The following is a 27,001-nucleotide window of genomic DNA, read 5'->3' on the forward strand; positions in this document are numbered from 1 at the left end:
CCTGAGCCTGCTAGGTGTAGTGCCAGGATTCTGTTGCCGGGCGACCAGGAGTGCTGTACCATGCGGCTCCTCATGTTGAGCTGATGGCGCTGGCTAGTTAGCACTTGGAGTCCCACCCCAGGCAGACCTTTCAACGGTATATGCACATATGCTTTTCCTAGGTCTGCTGTCAGAGTCCTGGACTAGAGTTCCTATTTCATGAGGCAAGCATCACTATTACTATTTATCTATTTCTAGCATTTCTGCCAACCCATTACTCTTTGATGAAATTTGCTGTTCTGACATTGACATTTTTGCACATCCAAGAAGAATCTTATTTTTTCTTAAAAAAAAATAAAATGAGATGGATTTATCTCTGAAGGGACTGATTGTCCTCAGAAAGGTTTTGATGGCATTTCTTTGCATCCTCCCAACGCTTAATGCTTAATGAAGACATTTTTATAATTACAGCGCTGCTTTGTGTATTACTTTCAATCAGCCCATCTGCCACATTTGTTCAGACCGATACAAAAAGTACATATAATTAAATATTAATATATTTCAATAAAACATAATAAACATTTTGACTCATCCTAATTTCTTAAAGAATAGCTGAAATGTAAGGGTTTGTGTATGCTGTTTTTGTCAAATCTTGTATTATTTGAACTGTTAAGTTGTTTGAATTATGATTTTATTTTAGTGTAATTTTACAGTTGATTTCACCACAGACATAGAAATGGTCTTTAAGCCACATTTCTACATAAACATGCAGGTTCTATTCTAATATTGTAATTTCAGAATTTTTCTACTGCTGATGCCAGCATACTTTTTAGAAGAATCTAAAGAGTATCGACGAGTATTATTTGTATTATATAAAAATATAGGGGTGTCACATTTAATCGATTCGTGGATCATTCTGTGATTTTCAAATGCATCGGAATTCTCTCTGGAATCGGTCCTCAAATGCTCATTAAGAAGAATTCTTGTGCGTCCAACTAGTAATTTAGGTTGTCAAATGTACTTGCACCTCAGCTCTTTTTTCGTTTTATGAAGCGCGATTAGTGTAAAAACACCCCACTGTGAACACTCGTAATACGCTTCAAACATTTTCAAACTGAATGATTATTTTAAGTTGTGTGTGTGTGTAAGGAACTGGAAGCAAGCAGAGTACAGCTGTTTCTAAAGCACGAAGTGCCATCTGCTGTTACAAACTAAGCTCAGAATTCATTCAAGAGAGAATAGCGATTCATTCGGAAAATTGCAGAATCGATTCCAAAAATATATTTATCGTGACACCCCTATTAAAATATCACCTTTGTATATATACATCACATTGCTGATTAATGTGTTGTTACTTTTCAAAACAACCAGACAATTTTTTATTATTTTTTACTGGGCAGAACAATATAATGGGCAAAACATTTCCACTTGAATACAAAACTGACTTTGCGCTCTCTTGATTTCAGCCTTAGCAATGCCCTAGCAACTATCCACAACACCCTTGAGAGTTGATCAGAGTCAAACTATCAGCTCCCCTCTTGTGCTTGTCCCACCCTTTCTCTCACTGTCTCATATGTCTCATATTTCTGACAGGGCTTGTCTCTCATTGCTCACTCAATACAAGTGATTCCACTGGAATGCTTATTGATCCCACATATGTCAAGTGTACTAGGATCCCTTGGCTCTCTGTAGCAAACAAGTGTGTTCAATATGGCTTGTTGTTGAAAGCTTAATTTGAAACATGCTGCTATTTTTTCATGCTTTTTTGCACCGCATAAAAGTGACTTTCTCACGCTTTTAACAGAAGCTGGTCTCTCATGGAAATAGGCATATGGAACATTTAGGGTTACATCATGATGTCAGTAACCTTTCCGCAGTGGAACTGATTTGTTTGTCAAGAGCTGATTACAGAGAGCCTCCAAACAGACCCGTTTGTTTGTATAAAACTCCAGTTCAAAGGCATTGTTTGAAAGGACAATGAACATGTTAAGACGAGATGTAGACACAACAAGGATTTCAGAAAAAAAATTGTTTATGCCATGTACAATACCTCTGAATATCAATCAATCTGCACTCTTGTTTTACTTTCCCAGGCATTATGGATTGCTGTGTTTTTCATGTGTTAGTACAGTGGAAAGAATTATTATGCTGTCAGTCACAAGTACATTTACATTATAAACACAATATTGCAAGTTCGTTTGTATATTTTTGCTCAACCAAAATAGTTCATAACAAAGTCAAAGAATCAAGTCTCTTGTTTAGTTCCTGAATGAATTAGTTGAGTGAATTCAATGGTTCGCTAAAAAGACACTTGTCGCCACCTACTGGCGTGACGGTGTTATCACACAGCAAGAGTCACTTAAATATTGCACCATTTCTGTCTGTCTGAAATTTACAAACACAGACAAAAGGAAAGATATGAACAGTAAAAAAAAATTAAAAAGCCACTCCTTGGCACACCGCACAGCCAACCAAATCCGAGTACTGTTGTGTAACTGTTAGCTGGTGTTTCTCATCATGACACATTCCAGCTCAGTTAAAGCCCACCACAGATGGACCATGGCTTCTCATTGGGCCTAGCTTGACTACATGCTTCCCAAGCTAATAGTCCAAACTGCGGTCCATCTGCTTGCTAGACTTTTTGGCTTTGCTTCTCGTTTTACTCTTCCTCTCCCCCTCCTCCCTACCCTCTAAATTCCCTCAACAGTCTCTAACAGTAATAATATTTAGCTGTAGTGAGTCCAGAGCTGCAGTTAACTAACAAGGCTGGCACAAAGCAGCGCCAGGCCCTGCACAAACACCCTGCATCCTGACTTCACACAGGGTTTCTTCCTCCTCCGTGCCCCTCTTCATAGCCGTCCTCAGAAATGTTTACTTTACAGTGAACTGATCCTAAAGCTAGCTACCACCTTACCTCAGAACACACTAAGAGACCTAAAATTGTCTCTGATCCCTCATATTTAGCTGATTACTTAATAAATAAACCAATCTTATGTATAATAGTATTCAAAGGCAACAGCTTTAATAAACATGTTCCTCCTTAAAACATTTGATTTGTTGATTTACAGAGATGCCTTGAATATTAAAACTCACTCTTCTTTTGAAGCAGCAACTGATGTTTTTCTCTATATTTGTGTTTCTCTTTTCCAGTGTGTCCAAAGGAGTGTGAGAAGAGGGCGTGCACGTATAAGGGCAAGTGCTGTCACCCCCAGTGCCTTGGCAGCTGCACTGAACCAGACAATGATAAGGCCTGTGCCGCCTGCCAGCATTACTTTCACGAGGACCGCTGCGTTGAGGCCTGCCCGCCGGGCACATACAAGTTTGAAGGTTGGCGCTGCATCACCATGGACATGTGTGCCCGTGTTCACCTACCCAGTGAGGTCGACTTTGTCATTCACAATGGAGAGTGTATGCCGGACTGCCCTTCCGGATTCACCCGGAATGAGACTGAGAGGTATGCCGCCTGAGCTGGTGTTTCTTTATGATTTTGCTGTATTGTAATTGATTACTAATACCCAAACTGATTAAAATAGTTTTCCTTAACTGAAATAAAGCTAAAATAAGAGATAAATATTGGGTGAACATTTTCAATTTAAAAAACACAAATGAAAATAAACTTCTATTTAGCTTCATTTAATGCTAAATAAAATATAAAACACTACCATATTTTCCGGACTATAAGTCGCACTTTTTTTCATAGTTTGGCTGGTCCTGCGACTTATAGTCAGATGCGACTTATTTATCAAAATTAATTTGACATGAACCAAGAGAAATGAACCAAGAGAAAACATTACTGTCTACAGCCGCAAGAGGGCGCTCTATGCTGCTCAGTGCTCCTGTAGTCTACACTGAAAGCATAGAGTGCCCTCTCGCGGCTGTAGACAGTAATGTTTTCTCTTGGTTCTTGGGTCTAAATAAATGTGACCTATAGTCCAGAGCGACTTATATGTTTTTTTCCTCGTCATGACGCATTTTTGGACTGATGCGACTTATACTCGGGTGCGATTTATAGTCTGAAAAATATGGTAATCAAAATGACAAAAGCACGTAATAAAACAACCTCAGCTTTAAATTTAATATAAAAAAGCTCATTCAAAAAAAAAAAAAAAAAAAAATATATATATATATATATATATATTATTATTAAATAAAAAAAAATGTATACTTTAAAATAAGGTATCATTACTGCATACTAAATAATATACTCTTAACTATATACTAAATAAAAACTTTTCCATTTTTTACATTTTGTCATAAAGATTAATATTTTTATTAATAAAATAATGTTTATTTTAAAAAGTTTTTTAAAACTAAACACTGATATACCAGAAGTGGCTTGTGGTTCAGTAAGCGAGTCGGTTCAGTAACCACTCTAACTTATTTAGTGAGTCATTTGAACGATTCAAAATAACAAAACATGGCCCTTCGGAATAATGATCACAGCATTCTGTGATAAAATGTTTTAGTGTAACAGCCGTCAGGGTTTGTTTTGTGATAATTATCTAACCGCACAATATCATCACATTAGCAACGTGATTTGCGAGATTAGATGAACATGTTCCTCTTGAATTCTCATTTATAAATCCATAAAGCTAAAATGGGAAATGTTACCACAGAACTGGTGATAAACAACAGCCCTGCCTGTTCTCTGTAGATTGTGGCTCCACTATTACACTTTCTACAACCCTTTTATACACCATATGACCATCTTAATTGTTCTAAAGCTGTTATTTATGCTGCTATTAAGATTTATGTGCTAATTTGAAGGTTTAGATTGAGATTTATGATCTCAAAATCCAAGACTGTTTCCTTTCAGGTGGCACATAACCATACTGGGAACCGTTTCTTGAGGTGAAATTATGTGTTTAAATTGGGTAAAGGAGAAGTAATTACAACACCTTAGCCTTTACTTGGACACCTGTACTTTTCAATTAAAATAATAAGAGAAAAATCACTTCATTAACTTTTTACATGTTGAGCCTGTTTTGTAAATTGACCAGACCTGGTTTTGCCTCACTGCTGACTTAATGATCCGCCATTCACATAAAACCCAGGGTTCAGGTGAGGACCTTATAAAGCAGTGACCTTGTGTTTGTCAAAAACAGGCCTTAAATATGCTTCGTGTTTTGGTTAGACACAATAATCCTGTCAGGGTTTACTGGCGTTTGCTTGTTTGGAGTCTGTGTGTGTGGCTGTGATCTGTCCTTGACACTCACTCTCTCTTCTTCTCCCTCTCTCTCCCACCTGCAGTATGTTTTGTAGCGCATGTGACGGACTGTGCGATAAGGTCTGCGAATCTAAAACAATTGACTCTGTGGACGCTGCTCAGTCCCTGCAGGGCTGCACAGTCATCAAAGGCAACCTTCACATCAACATCCGACGGGGCAGTAAGTACCCTCGCTCTCACCCTCCTCTCCAAAAACCCGCAGTGATAAGGTGCTTCTCATTTCTAGACAAATGACAAACCCAAGCTTGAACCATTGCTTCAATATTTGTGCCTCCCTATTTTTATACAAATATGTGACCCTGGACCACAAAACCAGTAAAATAAATGAGCTTTCCATTGATTTGTTAGGATCAGACGATATTTGGCTGAGATACAACTATTTGAAAAACTTGAATCTGAGGGTGCAAAAAATCTAAATATTGAGAAAACCGCAATGGAATTCATCTGGAAACAAATACAAAATATCTTGATGTAACATGATCTTGACTTAATATCCTAATGATTTTTGCCATTAAAGAAAAATCTATAATTTTGAGCCATACAATGTATTGTTGGCTATTGCTATACCCGTGCTTCTTATGATGGGTTTTGTGGTCCAGGGTCACATTTATTAGTCCGATTTCCCACAGTCATGGAAAACCTGTCAGATAATATTAGAATTGTGATTTACAACATGGAAATGCAATGAAAATTAGTAAATATTAAAATGTCTAGTCAATTTTTATAATCATTTTTTGTGCTTTGCTCTAAAATATTTAATTTGCTAGATTTTATTTTTTTTAACTATAAAACTTAATTGTGTTTTCACAACAACAAAAATATTCAGGACCATGTTACATTGTCACTGGTTCATATTCTTAGTGTTTTGAAAAACTAAAGTTAGTTTTTTTTCAAAGTGTACATGTTAACTTAAAATATTAGTATTTTTAAGCTCTTGAAAGTATATCTTAACTGTGATTTAGTGTGAACATTTAAAGATAAAGTACAGAAAATATTTTTAAAAATTGCTTTTCATTTAATATAATTAAGATATGAGATATAGTTAATTATTTTTAAAAATGTGCACTAAAAATATACTTGTTTAAATCTATTTTTCCAAAGAATGGTACCTGATGCACAAATTAAAATCACTTTTGGAAAATTTGGGACCCTTAAAATTATTGGTCAATTAGTGCGGGGGCCATTTATTAACTGACATGTTTTTCCTTGGTGTGACACAATAAGGCTCATGTATTTTTTGGAGTATTAGGCGAGCTGCTAAAGCTTTTAGTGGTTTGATATGAGACAGCTGCTGCCGCACATGTATCACTCACTGATGAAATGATGAGTTAGTGCAGACACTGTGTGTCCTGCGGGATTTAGTCTGTGTTGCTCCAGTGTCGTATCTCTCTCTCTCTCTCTCTGTCTGTCTAATCACACTCTCTCTCTCGCTCTCTCTCTCTTTCCCCAGATAACATTGCATCAGAGCTGGAGAGTTTCATGGGTCTGATCCAGACAGTGACTGGATATGTAAAGATCAAACACTCTCAAACTCTGGGCTCTCTGTCCTTCCTCAAGAGCCTGCGATACATTAATGGAGAAGAGCTCACTGAGCAGTAAGACTTTAAAGCACATAACGACAGTCATAACATTGCGATGTTTGATTGTATTTATAACAGAATTGGCCTGCAAAACAAGTGCTGCATGCATGCTATATATCTTACTGAACACCATTTATTTGTTGTCTTGATTAGAACTGTGTCCGAATTATTTGTGTCATCTTAAATTTCCCACGCAGGAGAACCAGGTTCGATTCCCAGCAAATGCAAAGCAGTGTTTGTTACTTTAGAAGTGGGGAATGCTTCAGGGGAGTCGTGGCCTAGTGGTTAGAGAGTTTGACTCCTAACCCTAGGGTTGTGGGTTCGAATCTTGAGCTGGCAATACCACGACTTAGGTGCCCTTGAGCAAGGCATTGAACCCCCAACTGCTCCCCGGGGGCCACAGCATAAATGGCTGCCCACTGCTCCGGGTGTGTGTAACTGATTCCTGTTAATTTAATCAAAAATCCAGGAAAAAATAATACTGTTAAATATTATTACAATTAAAATTAGTTCGCTTCTGCACCAACACAACAAAGTTTTGTGTCTGAAACAAAAAGAAGAACATGAGGATTGTGTGCAGGACTCTGTGTCCTTCACAGTCATCTGACTGTAACATATTTCTTCAAAGGTTTCCATAGAAATGGCTGAAAGTAATAAAAAGTCAGCTATAATGGAATGTACAGCTCAGGGTCGTAAAGCTGAAGTCCAGAGATTCAGCTAATATACAGTATGTATATGCACAGAAGTATACAAGAAGTGATTTAACACACATACACTGTTATCCGACTCATTTTTCCACACATGGTGTCAGTGTTCTGTGGAGGATGTCAGAGGGAGGCTGTGGGAACTTTTCTGTTGTGATCTCACTAGGATTGAGTTTCATCTGGAGGAATGCTTGTAAGCAGCTCAGACATTCTCCACGTTCCTGAGGTGTTCAGTGCGACTCAGTCGGGTGCAGCTGCAGAAGTCATCCTAACCCTCTTCTGAGCCGTGATCTCCATGCGTGCCCTCTGGAGTCGATTAACGCATATACGCGTTTTGAGTCATTTTCTCCTGATAACCCCGAAAAGAACTTAAATTACACTTTCAGTTTTAATCGTACAGATAAGAGCAATACATCAATCGAATCTGTAAAGGGTCTACTTTTTTTTGGATACAGACATAATAACAACAAAACTTTTTGCACTTATAAAATAAAGATAACAAACAAGGTGCGCTGTCTGCAGCCTTTGTCTGCGCTGATCTTCTTTTACAAACACGTCATTTAAATGAACTGTAACTCCGTGAATACTCAACGAAAATACATGAGAGAGATATCTATAGAAAGCTTGACATGTCTATTTTTAAACTAAACAAGTGCCGCCGAAAACAGATATTCTGTGATAAAGTAATCCATATGAAAACAACGCGATGTCTGTTTTTCATGTCTCCCTTCATTATATCTAATGTGACCACGCCCCCGCGCCGAACGCGCTATTCAGATTCAGATTCGCAGCTTGAATACGCCCACACAGAAGAAAAAGCAGCGAGACTGTTCAAGTTTTTTTTATTTTACTGTTTGCTTCGCGATGAGAGGAATAACACATAATTCACCCCAAAAAGATGTGATGTGGTTGAGGATTTGAGAAATGGATTTCCTCAGAAAAAAAGAATGAAGCACTTTATTCAGCAGAGATCATAAACATGAGTAAGTCTCTTTTTATTTATTTATATACTTGTACTAGTTTTCACATAACGTGTAAACGTTTTACTAGTTAGACTTTTTCCAAATTATAATTCCTAAATAAATATATAATCAAGTGAAACATTATGAAGTTTCAATAACAATATACAACACTATACCCTTCGAAAGCTTGATGTAATTAATATAAATGTAACAAATAGATAACTGTAACAAATGTAAAAACAATGCTTTTCTTTCCATTTATTCCCCCTAAAAACCCAGAAAAATATTCTCAGCTCTTTTCAACATTAATAATAATGATGATAATAATAACAACAAACGTTTTTTTTTTTTTTTTTTTTGTAGAAAATAAGATTGTTAAAACGATTTCTGAAGGATTGTGTGACTGGAGTAAGCATGCCAAACAATTTGTTTGAAAGTCAGCTTTGATTTGTTTCTAATAAACTGTTTAACTGCTCCCCCAAGTGGATATTAAATTATGTTGTGGGATAATTAAATATATTCTTAATAAACTACAAACATAAAATTATATAGATTTATTTTGTTCTCACATTCTCTCTTGTAACTCCTCACTCACAGTGGCACAGATGACTGAATGGCTCATTATGCAGCTCATTATGCGGCCCTTTGTCTTCTCAGGTGTAAATCACAATGATATTCATGGTAGTTGACGCCTACTCGCATATGACTTTTACCAACAAAAAGTGTCTTAGAAAATTTAAATCAATATATTGTTTTCTGTGAGTGAGTAAACAAGACGATTTTCACATCATTTAGAAAGAAAAATTCTAGGCTACAAGCTCCAGTTCTCAAAAATCCCGGGAACCATTGTTCTTTATGTGTTTTTTTTGCCTTATTCAAGCGTTTTAACATTTTTAGTTTTTCACTAACCACGCATAATATTTTTTTTCTCAAAAACACAATCATGTACATACATGCATTTCACATATTATTACAGCCCAGTTTGTGCTGATTACAGTGAGATTAGTCTTTACCCATTTAGATATTTATAAGAAACTGAAAAAAGCACAAATGTCAAGGCATGACAAAACTTCTCCAGGCCCCAAAAATACCCTTAGACTCCAGAGGGTTAATGAAACACAAACTCTTTGCACACGCTTCAGTTATTGTTTTCACACATATCGCATTCGTCATTTGGATAACCAGATCTGATCATTCTCATTCCTTTCTTTGGTTAGATTTTTTTACATTAAAGATAAGAAATGTAGTGTTTAATACTTCGTTGTTTGTGTATGTGTGTTTTCCTATTACAGGTCGTATGCATTCTCTGCAATCGACAACCAGAACTTGCAGTATCTGTGGGACTGGAGTCAGCACAATCTGACCATTAAAACTGGGAAATTGTTCTTCCGCTTCAATCCCAAGCTTTGCATGTCTGAGATCCAGAAAATGTGGGAGAAGACAGAGGTTAAGGAAAAGATGGAAGAGGATGATGCTCGTAGCAATGGAGAACGAGCAAGTTGTGAGTAGATTAAGTGTTTCCTTTGATACTCTGCCACTGCAAAATTTAAAGGTAAAACTACCAGTTATTTCAATTGAACAGACATGCACTAGATCCCCCACTTTTTTAGGCAAATTTTAGTATTCACAGAAATAACTACATCCAAACAAAACCAAAACAAAGACCAAGTTTATCCCACTAGTTGCGGCCCTCTCTTGTAGAGAAATACAAATTTAAAAATCATTACCAAATCTCTAGCCACTAGAATAGAAACATTTATCTGATGTTAATCCACCATGATCAAACGGGTTTTATCAAACACAGAAATGCTTCAGATAACACCAATAGATTATTCCGTTTAATTAGTTTTGCCAAAACACAAACAAACCAAAATCGTGATAGTATCACTAGATGCTGAAAAAGCATTTGACAAGGTAATTGGACTGTTTTTATCACATCTCTTATTTATATCATTTAACCCACTTGTGTATAAATACAGCCTTTGGGGAGAACAGTTCCAATATCAACAAATATCATTTGTCGTTAAAACCAAGATTAACATAACTGATGACGTCACTAAACTAATATCTAAAACTTCATAAATGTATATCCAATATAGATTCAACAATAGCACTACCAATGGCTGAATGGGAAAATGATTTGGCTTTCTCCCCGAATCAAGACCTCTAGAAGGAAATTTGTATTAATATCTTTTCCATGACTAGCAATACAAATTTACAACTAATACACTACAAGCGTTCACAGGACTCAGATATATATATATCTATGACCCTGGACCACAAAACATACAAGCCACAAGTCATAAGGGTCAATTTCTCGAAACTGAGATTTAGGCCATCCTTAAAAATATTTTGGTTTGCAGTAACAGTAATTAAAAAAAAAAAGGGTCGGTAGGTCGGTCTATTTTTTTCAAGTTTCAATGTGAAAAAAAAAGTAAATTTTTGTGATGGTGATGACGTCGGTATGAATTTAAACAAATTAGCATATCGTGACATCACTGACTGGGTCTCAACCTGTGCCTTCGGGCACATCATTGCAAACCTCATTTTGATGCAGGCTATATAGACCACAAACCAATTTAAATCTTTGTCAAAAATTGCATGAATTTCAGGTGAGAAAAAAATGAGGTACTGTTTTACTTGCATCCACCGCTAAGTATCAATGCAACCTACAAATGAGAGAACGTTTACTTTGCTTTCTTGGGTTGTCACTTTTGTGAAAAAAATCCTGTTTGAGTGACGAGTGTTCATTGAATCGATTGTAAAATCGATTTTGCATGTCTAAAGTTTTATACGGCAAATAACACCAAATATAGGTAAATCCACAGACAACAGGCAGGAGGAATGTAAAGATTCAATATATTGGTAAAGACCAATATTTCTGATGATTTATTGGCGTGAAGTTATGTGCAAAATGACAGGAGTGCAACATTTTCGACAAACAATAAGCAGAGTGGACTGCCATAATGCAAAACATTTACTGCAGGCTTCAACATGGCTGTGTTTACGATTAAATTTCAACAACAACAAAAAAATCGCATAGGCGATTTTCTTAGGCTATCAAAAAAAATTTTTTTTCGAATATTCGTCGAATTTAAAATAAAAATCCACATTCGAATGCGCATATTAATTTTAGGTGTCCATTAAGGAAGCTGCCCTATGAGCCCCGGTACGTGTTCCATTCCATCTCGCCACGCGCACAGCTGTGTCTACACAACTTTCAAAGGCGGACGAGCTCGACACGCAGGATCTGCTTTCTCATCTTTCACCTCGTGTACGCGCACGAGATGCGATGACAATATATGTGTCATTGCATTATAAGGTTATGTTAGCCTATCCAGTTGAAGCCACTTAAAAAAAAAAAATCAATGTGGAGAAGATCTTGTTTACATCAAAACTGAAACCAAGCCGTTCACACAGAACGCATATTTCGCGCATCTCATGTTTTTAAATGAAAAAATTTATCCTGTGTGACTGGTTTTCCGCCCTTTTTATTTATTTAACCTGTTAGCCAGCAACCACCCAATTATGGGACTCACAGCTGAAAGTGCTCTAACTAACTTATAATTGTAATAGTTTCCTACTTCAGTGTGTTACAAACATAATTGTGGTGTCTTTAGAAAGAAGACCCTTTGGGCTTCACTTTTTATCAACCAGATTTGATAATGCTCAAAAATATTAAAAGTGCCTTGAATTTTTTTTACCACTCTTAAATATTTTTTTATTTGATATAAAAATACATGAAATGAGTCCTGGAGCAATCTAGAAAAGTAATGGGTTGAAAGCCACATGTCTCATGAGTTTCTATTTCAAATCTGAATAAAATATCATGAAAAATGAGACTCCTGCAAATATTTTTATGAGACTATGTCTACACCCCCCACCCCCCAAATATAAGAAAATATATTTCCCAATAGTACTGAAGGCTTCTACAAACTATTTAGTCAGTAAACATACCACTGCATAGTTTTTTTCAATTATAAAACACTAGACAGAAACTTAGACATCATATAAATGATTTATTTGAGCACTAGAAAAATACAAGAATAATTTGAGTAAGAATAATAAGAAAAATAAAAAAAGATTTAACTTTGTTTGCCAATATAGAACATCCTGAGATTGCTAGAGATGCATATTTTACAATGAATTACGATGCAAATAAGTGCTGATGTGCTGATGGCCACTTATACAGATGGTAATAACACAAATGTGCCAAAGTAAATAATCCACTCTCTCTATTCATATAGACGCGTTCACTTTGATAGCCGTGACCATTCAGTAATAGCGAGCTGATTTGGGCTGATTTGCACTTAAACAGATGGTAATCATGCAGATACATTCACATTCAACATAAAACACACTCTCACATATATAAAAACTGTCGAAAATTAAAAGAAAGAAAGGAAAATGTGATCGATGTAAGTTCCGCCTCCATCAACTGACAGGTGCGTCAGAGCGCGTCACAAGCTCTCAGGAGAGAGCGCCAAATTCAAATAAACTATCTTCCGCCGATTTTTCATTCATTCCAGTGGATCGCCTCATTCTGTTTGTGACACTGTACGCTGCAAAACCATGCCGTGTTTTTACTACCAAGACGCAGTTTCTGACCGTGAGTTATTCCATAACGAACGCAAACAATTCTGTCGCAAAATGAAATGTAAACAAAGGAATTATGATATATATTACGTTATTGCTTCGTTGGACTAAACGTGCTTCATGAGATGTCGTTCAGTGGACCCTTAACTTCATAACTAAACGGGGATTTACAGCTGTGGATGTGTTTATGACTCGTTATTACGACGGATCTGGTATGTACAGCGTTTTCATTGCTTATTTTTTTATGTGTACTGCTTACACAAATGTAGCAAATACAGTCTTTATAAGCTTTCCATTGAAAAACAGCGAACTGTCGTCGATGCTTGAGGCTTAGATCTTTATAATGATACATAGTTTGTCAAGATTAAATTTGTCCTGTTTCATTTAATCTATTCATAATCACTGACACGTGCGAGTGGAGAGGCTTTGAGGATGAGGGCGTTCTGGTGCAGGCTAACAATGCATGCATACATGAAGCTGTTTTGTTTATAGTTCTTTAAGCAACTTAATTAATAATAATTGGTTCATAAACATTATTTTAAATATTATGTTTTTTTCACAGTCATGTATTCTAATGCTTTGAATAAACATGCAGTAATATTTTGCTCGATGCGCTATCTTGAGCCTCAGAAGAGAAGCAAAAAGCTTTTTTTCACCCTAACTGAAATTATGCATTTAAAATTCGAATACAATTCGAATTTTGATCATATTTAAGAAAAAAATTCGAATTTATTTTTTTCTGCTATTTTGACAGCCCTAGGCGATTCAAGCCCGAAACTGTATGAGACTGAATACCGGCTGAATTCACATTTCTGTTGTAAAAAGAGAAACATTGTGCAGAAGTATTATTTGCTGTTATGCGTGTTTGTCCGAAGCTGCAGTTGCTGTGTGACGCCTGTTCAAAAAAAAAAAAAACCTGGACGCGCTCCGAGAAAAGGTCGTTAAAATCATTTTCTTATTTTCGTTTTCGAAACTTGTGTTGGTTGATTCGTGCTTGATTCGTGCAATAGATTTTCGGACATAAAGTGACAGTCGACACGGTCATGGTTTTAGACTAGAGAGGAGAAGGGATGGGAAAAGATCTGGGCACAGTTTTTCCAGAACTTCGTGCCAAGTTAAAGCAGTGTCGAGCTGTTTTAATGAATGTTTTAGATGTATTATGGTGCCCGAACCCGTATGACTTTGAACAGTGACCGTGAACATTTAGTTTACTGCAGCCGCAGCCATCATTACCAAGCGCGAACCGTTGACTCTGACAGTGAATGAGAGTATGAGACGAAATGAACGCACAGGCCACAGTGTGACATCCGTGTAAACACAGATGACGTCATGGGTTTTTTTTTTTAATTAAAGAAGATAGCCTTCATTTGTATGTAGGCCAAGGCAATTTACAATACTTACTTAAATATAATTAATAGTATTTTATTGTGTTTGTATTAGTTGTTTGAAGAGTAAAAAATGTTTTTATACAGTCTATGGTCTTAATGCAAATTTACAATCGGTAAGTCGGTCGGACTAAAAGCAAAAAAAAAAAAAATTGAGTCGGTGCTAAATTGACAGGGTCGGTCGGGTTACGGCAAACAAGAATATGTCTCATGCTTCACTCATGTTATGAGCGTTGCATAGTGTGCCCACCAGAGGAAGCTCTGCAGCTCCAGAGTTAACAACAGCGCCAGAAGTCCACTACAGAAGAAAACGCGATCAGCCAAGGAGATGAAGGAGATGTGTTTTGACGGTGAGTCTGTCGTTCGTCATGTGAAATGATTGTAGATTTAGTTCATACCCTTTATATAAAAACTGTGTGGTAGTTCTAGCTAACGGTCCTATCATTATCACTTCTAAATATTCTGTAACATCACTTACAGCCGCTAATGCATTGCTATATTAGATTAGCCACAAAGCTAATACCATGTTTATCAGTGGAAGAGCGCGAACGTTAATAGGAGGTCAAACTATAACGTTAGCGTTTAACTTATTCTTATTCTATTGCGGTGTGTTTCGCACATAATGACCGCGTAATTGGGCCTTTCACACAGGACGCGGTATGCACAGCGCTTGCCGCTGGGTTCAGCGTTGCCCTTCAGATACAACGCGATTTGCGCTGCGCTATGGCGTAGGCGGAGTTTTAAAAACGTTTAGCGGGAGCTCTTTCATAGTCTGTTCCTCCTTTCGGTCAGAAGCAAACATGTATCTGTCCCGTTGTAAGAAGCGAGCGATAGCACTAGTCCTGCTGATGAGAATTAAGAGAGAAGCAAGGACGAAGAGGCTACCCTTAGGTCCAGAGAACAATTTGGTGAATTCAGGCTGGTTACGTTACTCTAACGCTAATAGCTTCCTTTTTAGCAGGCCCCTTAAATGCTTGCTATTAACTTGTTTGAAGGTGGTTCTTCTCAAAATTGACAGCGTTGTGTTCATGACACTAACGTTAACCATTCAACTTCGAATTGATTCCGTAATCTTCCGGTAATAGTAGGCAAGACGATGTTCTGTGAGAGCAAATATAGTGTAGTTACAGTAACTACAGTAGGTGCGTCAGAAATGATTAAACCAGAGGGGACATGTAGATAAATGTGAGCTGAACTAGCTTTTTTTTTTTTTTTTACATATTGTTTCAAAGCAGCTTTACAGACATAACAGGAAAATGTTGAAATGATATTGTTAAATATAAGTAGGTAATACCTATTGCTTGACAAATAAAAAATATATATTATATATTTCTCATTTTTGCCTATGTAGGAGATCCCAGTTTATTATTATTATAATTCTAATGATGACATGAGTAATGATACATGGTGATATTATTAAAACACATGCTTATTCTTTCTCTGTCTCTCTTTCTGCCTACAGATGGCTGAAAAAGGTGAATGCTGTAGCAGCAAAGTGTGGGACTACTTCTGCAAATACTTTAACTTTAGTATTATAATTTATTTACAGTACACACACAGACTGTTAAAACCAGCTTCAACTGGAAGAAAGTAAAAGTGTTAAATGTTTAAAACCAGACTGTTTTTTGATCATTAAAAAATATATACTTTTGATGTGCAATTGTTTAGTCATTGAGACTGTAATCTAAGGCTTTTTTTTAACATAATCCATTCTGGAAAATGGTTTATACAGCCCACATACATAGAACAGGCAGATATTTTGCTATTGAATGTGGTGTAAGTGCAGTTTATAGGAAATGGGTCTAATATCCAGATTATTTTTAAAATCAAAATATCGGCTTATAAATCGGCTCTTTTCGAGTTAATATCGGCATCGGCCCCCAAAAATCCATATCGGTCGGGCTCTACTAAAAGCTGAATAAATAAGCTTTCCATTGATTGTTAGGATAGGACAATATTTTGCCGAGATACAACTACTTGAAAATCTGGAATCTGAGGGTGCAAAAAAATCTAAATATGGAGAAAATCAGCCTTAAAGTTGTTCAAATTAAGTTCTTAGCAATGCATATAGTAGGAATTCATATCATACAGTAGGAAATTCACAAAATACCTAATATCCTAATGGTTTTTGGCATAAAAGAAAACTCATATTTTTGGCTATTGCAAATATACAACTTAAGACATGTTTTTTGGTCCAGGGTCACATACAGTATGTTTTTTCTTTCTTTTTATTTTTGGTCTGTTTTGTATCTACAGTATTTCTACAGTTGTGGCCAAAAGTTTTGAGAATTACATAAATATTAGTTTTCAAAAAGTTTGCTGCTAAACGACTTTTAGATCTTTGTTTCAGTTGTTTCTGTGATGTACTGAAATATAATTACAAGCACTTCATACGTTTCAAAGGCTTTTATCGACAATTACATGACATTTATGCAATGAGTCAGTATTTGCAGTGTTGGCCCTTCTTTTTCAGGACCTCTGCAATTCGACTGGGCATGCTCCTCAATCAACTTCTGGGCCAAATCCTGACTGATAGCAACCCATTCTTTCATAATCACTTCTTGGAGTTTGTCAAAATTAGTGGGTTTTTGTTTGTCCACCCGCCTCTTGAGGATTGACCACAAGTTCTCAATGGGATTAAGATCTGGGGAGTTTCCATGCCATGGACCCAAAATTTCAACATTCTGGTCCCCGAGCCACTTAGTTATCACTTTTGCCTTATGGCACGGTGCTCCATCGTGCTGGAAAATGCATTGTTCTTCACCAAACTGTTGTTGGATTGTTGGAAGAAGTTGCTGTTGGAGGGTGTTTTGGTACCATTCTTTATTCATGGCTGTGTTTTTGGGCAGAATTGTGAGCAAACCCACTCCCTTGGATGAGAAGCAACCCCACACATGAATGGTGTCAGGATGCTTTACTGTTGGCATGACACAGGACTGATGGTAGCGCTCACCTTTTCTTCTCCGGACAAGCCTTTTTCCAGATGCCCCAAACAATCGGAAAGGGGTTTCATCGGAGAATAGGACTTTGCCCCAGTTCTCAGCAGTCCATTCACTATACTTTCTGCAGAAGATCAATCTGTCCCTGATTTTTTTTTTTGGAGAGAAGTGGCTTCTTTGCTGCCCTTCTTGACACCAGGCCATCTTCCAAAAGTCTTGGCCTCATTGTGCGTGCAGATACGCTCACACCTGCCTGCTGCCATTCCTGAGCAAGCTCTGCACTGGTGGCACTCCGATCCCGCAGCTGAATCCTCTTTAGGAGACGATCCTGGCGCTTGCTGGACTTACTTGGATGCCTTGAAGCCTTCTTTACAAGAATTGAACCTCTTTCCTTGAAGTTCTTGATGATCCTATAAATTGTTGATTTAGGTGCAATCTTAGTAGCCACAATATCCTTGCCTGTGAAGCCATTTTTATGCAACACAATGATGGCTGCACACGTTTCTTTGCAGGTCACCATGGTTAACAATGGAAGAACAATGATTTCAAGCATCACCCTCCTTTTAACATGTCAAGTCTGCCATTCTAACCCAATCAGCCTGACATAATGATCTCCAGCCTTGTGCTCGTCAACATTCTCACCTGAGTTAACAAGACGATTACTGAAATGATCTCAGCAGGTCCTTTAATGACAGCAATGAAATGCAGTGGAAAGGTTTTTTTGGGATTAAGTTAATTTTCATGGCAAAGAAGGACTTTGCAATTCATTTGATCACTCTTCATAACATTCTGGAGTATATGCAAATTGCTATTATAAAAACTTAAGCAGCAACTTTTCCAATTTCCAATATTTATGTAATTCTCAAAACTTTTGGCCACGACTGTATCTATATTTTGATTCTTATGAGCTGATTCATTTAGAGAATCATTCAAAAGTCTCATCATTTCAGTAATTCTGCCAGAGCAGTTACTGAGTCAACATTTAACCACTAAACCATTTCTACTTCCAGGTAGGTCTGAAAACTGTGTACCTTAGATTCATGAATATTTTATCAGTATCATTACTGACCAGTTGCTTATGTGACAATCTGTAGTTAAAGATACACATTTGTAAAAAGAGGTTTGTTATTAATAATTTAATAAAAAAATAATCTAATTGTAATTCAGACACATTTAAATTGTATATTTAACTATAAATTAAATCTATTCTATCTGTAATTGAAAAAAATAATCTGATAAAATAAAATAATCTATAAAGTACACATTATCAAACATATTAGTATAATATTGTATCAGTATAATTATTCCAATATAATATTATTTTTAAATTTACATTATTTGAAATATATATTGCATTATAAACAAAATATCAATCCAAGCGGCCTCCGCAATCATAGTGCTAGAGCTTTTCTGAGACGTAACTTAAAACTGGTCTCTAGAGAATTTTTAATAAGATGTATGGAGTCAGTTCTAAGAAAGTGTCAAAATACATTTTACAAAGTATAATTATAATTGAAACCTGAAAAACTGAAAGGTTTTAAAAAGTGAAAGTTTGCTTGTGCAGTTTTTCTTGTAAATACATTTCATTGGTTTGATATTTTCTTATATAATGCAGTGGCATTTGTAAGTGAGAACGACAGTATTATGTTTCTACAAAGACATCACTCAAGACTCTAAAAATGCATTTTTCTCACAAGGTGTCCCAGTTGTTCTTCTGTACCTGCTCTATTATGTGTTTGACAGATTTCTGTACAGAGCGAATTTGCTTCAAAGAACAATGATAATGGCTTAACCAATGTGGTCATACTTTTTCCTCAGAACATAATTGCTCTGACTCTAGACTGGTGAGACATTAACAGAAGTGTCTTTTCTAATACCACTCTGATTCCTAGAAGCTCATGAAAGATGGAAAGTCCATGGCACAGTCTTACATTCAAATTGAAGAACTCTTATGGGTGTTTTAGTTAAATCTCTCTTATGACCCCTCTTTTAGGTAAGAGTTATATTCTAAAGTTCAAATCCAACCACACTCAGAGTACTCGGATAAAGCTCACTTGGGAGCGATATCGACCGCCTGACTACAGAGACCTCATCAGCTTCATCGTGTATTACAAGGAGGCGTAAGTTTCAGACTGCTAGAAGTTACAATTATAGACATTATTCACATCAAGTTTATTAGCAGCTTGAGGGTTGTGATAAAGTATTATATAAATGTGCATTTGCACGCTGTTGTCTCGATGTAGACCATTCCAGAACATCACAGAATTTGACGGACAAGATGGCTGTGGCTCAAATAGCTGGAACATGGTGGATGTAGACCTTCCTCAGGACAAATCTACAGACCCAGGGGTATTGTTGTCCTCTCTTAAACCCTGGACACAATATGCCATCTTTGTGAAAGCCGTCACCCTGGTTGTAGAAGACAAGCACATTCTGGGGGCTAAGAGTGAGGTGGTCTATATCCGCACCAATGCATCAGGTGGGCATCACTATCCCTCCAATATTCAGTACCCAATCTACAATTTGACTAATTACGCCAACTAATCTCTTGCAATTCCACAGCGCCATCAATGCCCCTCGATGCCCGTGCATATGCCAACTCCTCCTCATCTCTGATGGTGAAGTGGTCTCCTCCCATCTCTCCTAATGGAAACAAAACCTTCTACCTGCTCCGCTGGCAGCAGCAGACAGAAGACCGTGAACTCTACCAGCATAACTACTGCTCTAAAGGTAAGTGTGCACCATTAATGCACCCTCATCACCTCCACTAACCTTCAACCTTCAGGTATTCCAGAGAAATGTACAATAACTATATTTACATAATGTGTGAAGCTTGTGTTGTTGTTGCTCTGTCAGCTCAGTCTGTGTCATTGTTTTGGACTACAGAGCTAAAAATTCCCATCCGCATCTCAGCCACGGCTTTGTCAGACATGGAGGGGGAAACAAAGCCCACCAAATCAGATGTTGGTGGGGGTGAGAAGATATGCTGCATCTGCCCAAAAACCAAGGAAGACCTTAAGGCTGAAGCTGAAGACAGATCTTATCGAAAAGTCTTTGAGAACTTCCTGCACAACTCCATCTTCACACCCAGGTATGCGACTTGGACTGATGGCACTTTCTGAAGCTCTTATTGCGACGCAGGTCTCTTTGGTTCAGTGGACCTTTGAATCTCCTGCTATTTGAAACCATTTTTACACCCCAAATTCCTAAGCAAAGTTTAAATGTTAGAATAATTTGATTTTGAAAAAATAATATTTTAGGTTCAGTACAAGTCGAATCAACATCACCTGTGGCAAAGAATTACAACACAACTTTTCTAAATTTTCAAATCTAGGTTACAGTGAAACACTTACAATGTAAGTGTAATCAGGGGCAATCTGTAAATGTATTAATACTGTGTTTCAAACGTTTAGCCATAGAATGCATGTTAACAAGATTTTAGTGTTAAAATAGACAAAAAGGTTCAAGTTGACAACTTTGTTGCTGTGATAACATAATGCTTAAAATCATAAACTTACCCTAAAAGTGTCAGGAACAATTTTACAATTCAACAGAATGAATTTCTGTTCAAATCAATTATATTTAATTAATTCTTTATAAATAAAAGTGTTTTTATATAACCTTAAAGGGACAGTTCACCCAAAGATGAAAATTCTGTCATTAATTACTTACCCTCTTGTCATTCCAAACTCGTTAGACCTTTGTTCATCTGTTCATATTTTTGATGGAATCCGAGAGCTTTTTGATGCTGCATAGGCTGCAGTGGAGTTGCCATGTTCAAGGCCCAGAAAGGCAGTAAGGACATCGTTAAAATAGTCCATGTGAGAGCAGTGGTTCAACCTTAATTTTATGAAGCTACAACAATAATTTTTGTACACAAAGGAAACAAAAATGTATTCAACAATTTCTTCTCTTCCGTGTTAGTCTTCAATGCATGTTCACAAGAAATCAAGAGTTGAATTAATTTTGTGGTAACACACATTAACTTCTTTCAATAAATTTTTTGTCAACTTTTGTATGACACACCATTTTTGTACAATGTTGGCTTGCCAGTTGATGTGAATTCTAGGTCCTGATGGAAAACTACTTCTCTAGCGTACTGAAAGATTAGGTGGACCCTCAGTAGTAACAGAGACTGGGTTATTCCCAGCACTTTCTGCCACAGTTTACAACAGTGGTCTGAAGACCTTAATTTCTTCAGTCTTCCTTGAGAGCGATTACCAAAGTAGGTCTGAGCTCATAGTCTTGAGGCGGCTTGATTTCATAGAATCAAAACCAGAATTTTGGAGGTCCAGACCGAGGCCTAATTATTTCGACATGGGGCTGACAAGATCAGAACATGAGGTTTTGGAAAGGGGTAGATGCCAGCAGCGGAGGCTGGAGCGGAATCAGATGGCGCAGGGGGGGGGGAAGGTACGAACTCCAGGCCTATGTGGCCACATTGTTTATTGCTGGGACAATGGTGGCGGTTGCATATTAAGACTTCAGCAGGCTGTAATTTGGGATGCACAAACAGACGCAGACTGGATTAATGAGACTGGAAAGCAGCCGCCGGCTGAGGGCTCGCTCCATGTTAGGCTTTTGTTTGCCGAAACGAGGAGTGACGTCTGCATTGCGTTATCTGTTTACCTTGCTTGTGGCATCGGATGTTTTCTTGTCTCATGCGGCAGAAGAACGGCACACAGGAACCGGTTCAGGTTTACTCAGACACACATGCTTCTAGACTTTCTTAGGGTTCGTTCAGGACATCTGCAATCAGGCTTTTTTGTAGGTTGTTTATTTGGTTGCGAGTGTGTGTATGTGTGTTTTGGGGTGGCCCGGGGTTTTGAGTCATGAGTATTGATGCACAAATCGATGTCGCCAAACATCTTCTACTACTTAGCTTTCCCAAACTTCTGCTGTTGGAGCCCCATTTTCATCAAGGTAATGGTTTGCGGGTCACTCAGGGACAACGTGATGCACCCGTCAACCCGTCTCTCCATCTCTAATTGATGGAAAACAGACTTTCTAAATGTAAATATGCTTTCCCTTATTAGCAGGATGCTCAGGAAGCCCTTTTCTCCATCACTGATGACTTGTTATTTCTATCTTGACCCAACAACCCCAGCCCCCTCGCTGCCTTTTGTTTAGATTTGCCAGTCTCCGTCCCCACTGAGTGGACCTCATTATCAATGTTTGAGACATAACCGTTAGAGTCTGAGAGATGCTGAAGACTTGAATGAAGCGGATATGTTTTTCCATTCAACTGTCATCTCCCTTTCCTCTTCCTCTTGCCCACTCTCTTTCTCTCCTTCCTTAGATGCGTTCTTTGTTTGCCTTGGAGTGTCCGGCTCCCAGGAAATGTACAGCAAACCTATGTGGAATGTTAATGAATTCCAAAGTAAGATCCTTTTTGAGAGGAGGTGTGGATGCGATGTCTTCTCTTTCAAAATCCCACACAGCTGGTCAGCTTTTTGGGCCCTGTAATGGGAGTCTGAGTCATTCCTGAGCGAAGACTTGACGAAGGTGTTGCCTATGCATCAATGACACATAAGTCTTCCTGCCTGTGAGAAGGAAGACTGGATGTGCTGCTGTCAGTGTTGTCAACACCTGCTGTTAGGCCTTTGATCTTGTGCGTCCAAGTTCTTGATGCAAGCCTGACCTTTTCCTAGTCAGCGGTCAGTGCCAGAAGCATTTCGGTTAAGATCAATGTTTATGGCTTTAGACTTAAGGCAGATCCTGACAGTATTTGAGCCTGAGTTAAAGGTTACAAAATAAGGATTTAATACAATAGTATTAATGTAGCACTTTACAGGTTTTCTTTGTGCTTGATAAGTAGAGGTGTTGAAGTGATACTCAGTATGATTTGCTCTTCCACAGTAAACACTCTCAAGGGTAATCTGAATCCCTAGTTAGTAAGTGTTAAATAGTGTCCAGTTGCTTCCAAATCCCCCACTCATAAATCATGTAGCACCGTTCAATGGAAGTGACATGGAATGTGGTTAGAGTTGATTTGATTGTTCTTCCCTACAGCGTTCTACGTTGGCTTTTATTAAAAGTTTCCACTCGCACACATATACAAAAGCAAACACACAAAGATCTTCTCCCATTACTGTCATTTCTCGGTTGATTAATTTGAGCTGGCAGAATAAGTCTTATAGCAAAGTTTGAACTTTCATAATCATCAGTGGTTAAAGTTCGTAATTGCTTGTAAATCTACTTCTTAAAGGCTGTTAAATAGGACATTCAAACAAGCCTATCTGCCTATGTTTGCTATGTCTGTCTGGAAAAATACCTGCTGTGGCATCTCTAGAGCAAAACAGTTCTCACTTTTGGGCATACAACAGGATCATGCAACGGAACCAAATCTGGTTCTGACAGCACACCAATATGGCCAGTGTTTTTCAATACTGATGCAAATATTTAGTTTAGAAATATTTTAATTTTATGTCAGAAATGTTGCACAGTAGATGTAGTAAAGTAAGTATGTTTTATTTTTAATAACATTTCAGTTATATAGTAATATATTTTAGTATAATATTTTTTAACAATTGTTTTTTTTTTTAAGGATCTGGTAATCAGCCAAGAAGCTAGTTATCAGTTGATATGTGTTCAATGCATAAATCGATAACTAGTAAACTAGAATTCCCAAAATGTTTTTGACAAAGCTGAAAACTTGTAATGTCTGTCTCCACTTATTGTCTGTTAGTCTTTGTGTCTGGCACTATCACTTTCCTCTCTTGTATTTGTTTGGCACACTGGGGTTTCCCCCATGTTCATCTCAAACCATCCTGTCTTTCCCATCTGCGGTGGATGGTATTGTTTGGTCTGACTATGGAATTTTTACAGAGATCCTGAGCGAGCAAATCGTTATGTGTCTCCTAAAAGTGGCTCTAGGTAAGGCTGTGACCCTGCCCTAGTCATATATGTGAAGGGGCAGTGGGTCTGTTGGTGTCTGGTAAGCTCTTGTGGTTGCTGCTGATTGCATGTCTTTAGTGGCAGCAGGGTTGACCTGAAGCCAGTGCCTCTGTTTGCTTATCGCCTCATGCATCGTCTCTACCGTCACAGGCAGAGTTGGTCATATCATTATTTTGGATGTTCGATATTTGTTCCAAATATGCCTTCTCATTTCATTTTCTCATCTGCAGAAATGTTTGTTGTATGTGTATCGCTTCATTTGAAAGTATATATTTTATAGTATGCAATGATAAATGCTTCATGGTTTTATACAGTACCTGGACAGAAAGAAGAGTCAGAATGAAAAGCAAGGGTCAGAGTAGAGAGTTATTGGAAACAATTGATCATTTCTTTTAAAAACTAGCAATTTTCTATGAGCGATCAGTCCCAGCCCAGCTGGATGTATAACACTCATAAGAATTTAAAAGATCTCATCATTCAGGATACTAAATGATTGATAAGATCCAGAAGAGAAAAGGGAGCTCTGTAGGTTGTGGAGTAATGCAAGTATCCTCAGTGTTACTAAGAGACCTGTTAGTAAGACATTCGAGAATTAGACTTGCGCGCTAAAGGAAGTGGTGTGTGTGTTGTAGAGTAATTGTTTGCAGTAATTGGCTTTTATGCTTTTAAACCAGTGCAGACTCTGCTGACACTGGCTGACTCCTCTACATCTTATATATGATCTCTTACTGTTGTTTACTACTTCATTTGCTTTACCTCTTTTTTATTTTTACCTTAATTTCCTTTTCTTACTTTTTTTTTTGCTGTCACTTTATACTTCCATTTCTTTTCCTCTTTTCTGCTTTCCTTTCCTTCCTTTCTTATTGTCATTTACTACTTCCTTCTCTTTCCTCTTTCCCTTTTCTGTTTTCTTTTATCTGTCCTTTCCTTTCTTATTGTCATTTACTACTCCTGTCCTTTTCCCATTTCCATTTCTGCTTCCTTTCCTTTTTACTGTCATTACCTTTTTCTGATTCCATTCCATTTCCTTTCCTTTTTCAAATTTTTTCTTGCTCATTTACTACTTCCTTTTTTCACTTTTCTGTACTCATTTTCATTTCCAGTTTAATTTCCTTTTCCCATGTCCTTATTTCTGGATTCACCACAGCGGCGAGGGATCTTCAGCAGCGCGTCCCTCCTTCTCCCGGGCTTCGGCACCACTGTAACGTATTAAAACTCCATAATCATTGGGAAGGAGGCGGGAACCGGCGGACAATCAAACTGAAACTTTTACGATCAAAATAAACACAAAACAGCGCAACAGCCCCTCGCGGACGACTGTCGGGCACAAATAAAAAGCAAACACAAACTAAAACCCAGGCCTGGTCCTCTCTCGTCTGTCACTATCGTCGCTCCTGTTTTATATCCCTCCATCTCCTCCGTGGGACTCGAGATCGGTGGGTCGAGCAGGTGTGGCTCATTTCCAATCACTCCACCGGCCTCGCTCCGGTTCCCACGGCTCTCGGCCCCGCCCCACTTGTCACACCCATTCTCTTTCCTTTTCCTGTTTCCAATATTTTCCATTTCCTTTCATTTGATTTTCTCTGTCCTTTCCATTTCTCTTTCCTGTCATTTTTCCCCTTTCCTTTCTTGTCTCTTTCTTTCCTCCTCCTATTTCCTTTGCTTTTCCGATTTAACTTTTTTTTTCATGTTCTCAGACCTCCAGACAGGAAACGGCGAGACCTATTTGGAGTGGCCAATGGCACACTGCTGCAAGGTGCAAGCAGGAACATCACAGGAATGGAGAGTAACATCACTGACCCAAAGCTGCATGAGAAAGAGTATCATTTCTCCGAGGACAAAGTCTTTACAGAGTTCATGGAGATATCCAACCTGCAGCCCTTCACTGTGTACCGCATCGACATCCACGCCTGTAACTACGAGATCCACCGCTGCAGTGCCGCGGCTTTTGTGTTCTCTAGAACCAAACCAGCAGGTCAGCAAAACCAACAAACCAAACTCATGCACAAGTGACTATATATCTATGCCAGCGAAATATTAAAATTCCAGTAATTTTCCACTGCGCCTACAGCATGATTTTTAAAATTTGCTATTGAGGTCATGTTAACAGCAATTAAAACCATAATGCAATTGAAATCTTATTGAATTACTGCAAGAAAGCACTGGCCTTAAGCACAGTTATGTTTTTCCCCAGACAAAGCGGATGATATTCCCGGCACTGTAACTCAGGAGAGGGATGAGAAGGGAGAAGGAACAGTGCTGCTGCGGTGGCCTGAGCCTCATCACCCTAATGGACTGATCCTCATGTATGAGATCAAATATCGTCTGGGAACTGAGGTTAGTGCGACAACTAACTCATACACCATTAAGAAATAGTTCAAACTACAGCCAATGCCACAAACCGACTGTGTGTGTGTGTGTGTGTGTGTTACAGCCAGAGAAGCATGAGTGTGTATCACGGCAGCAGTACAGAGTACTGCGAGGAGCTCAGATTAGCAATTTGCCCTCTGGAAATTATTCTGCCCGGGTCAGAGCCACATCTTTGGCTGGGAACGGGTCGTGGACTGAACCAGTGTCCTTCTATGTGCCGCCCCCTAAAAGTAAGAATGCACATAAGAAACCGATGGTTTTATTTTTAGGAGGTACTGATAACTTTAAAATAGCTTATTTAATGGAAATGTAGAGAGACCTGTTTCAGTCTAATGTCATGTTTAGTTCTTAATTCTGTACAA

General features: G+C 37.9%; 1 protein-coding gene across 5 annotated transcripts in view; it reads left to right on the top strand.

Annotated features, from left to right (window-relative positions):
* LOC132101486 (insulin-like growth factor 1 receptor) overlaps positions 1-27,001 on the top strand; it is a 105,534-nt gene that overhangs the window by 66,610 nt on the left and 11,923 nt on the right. For all 5 annotated transcript variants that reach the window (XM_059506496.1, XM_059506495.1, XM_059506497.1 and 2 more), the window contains exons 3-13: positions 3,130-3,433; positions 5,230-5,366; positions 6,657-6,801; positions 9,745-9,953; positions 19,366-19,492; positions 19,616-19,851; positions 19,935-20,102; positions 20,259-20,463; positions 25,967-26,244; positions 26,464-26,606; positions 26,704-26,869. In XM_059506496.1, coding sequence (XP_059362479.1) covers positions 3,130-3,433; positions 5,230-5,366; positions 6,657-6,801; positions 9,745-9,953; positions 19,366-19,492; positions 19,616-19,851; positions 19,935-20,102; positions 20,259-20,463; positions 25,967-26,244; positions 26,464-26,606; positions 26,704-26,869 — 2,118 coding nt within the window. The remainder of the gene's footprint in view (positions 1-3,129; positions 3,434-5,229; positions 5,367-6,656; positions 6,802-9,744; positions 9,954-19,365; positions 19,493-19,615; positions 19,852-19,934; positions 20,103-20,258; positions 20,464-25,966; positions 26,245-26,463; positions 26,607-26,703; positions 26,870-27,001) is intronic.

Source organism: Carassius carassius, chromosome 23 (assembly GCF_963082965.1).
Source record: "Carassius carassius chromosome 23, fCarCar2.1, whole genome shotgun sequence".
Classification (NCBI taxonomy): domain Eukaryota; kingdom Metazoa; phylum Chordata; class Actinopteri; order Cypriniformes; family Cyprinidae; genus Carassius; species Carassius carassius.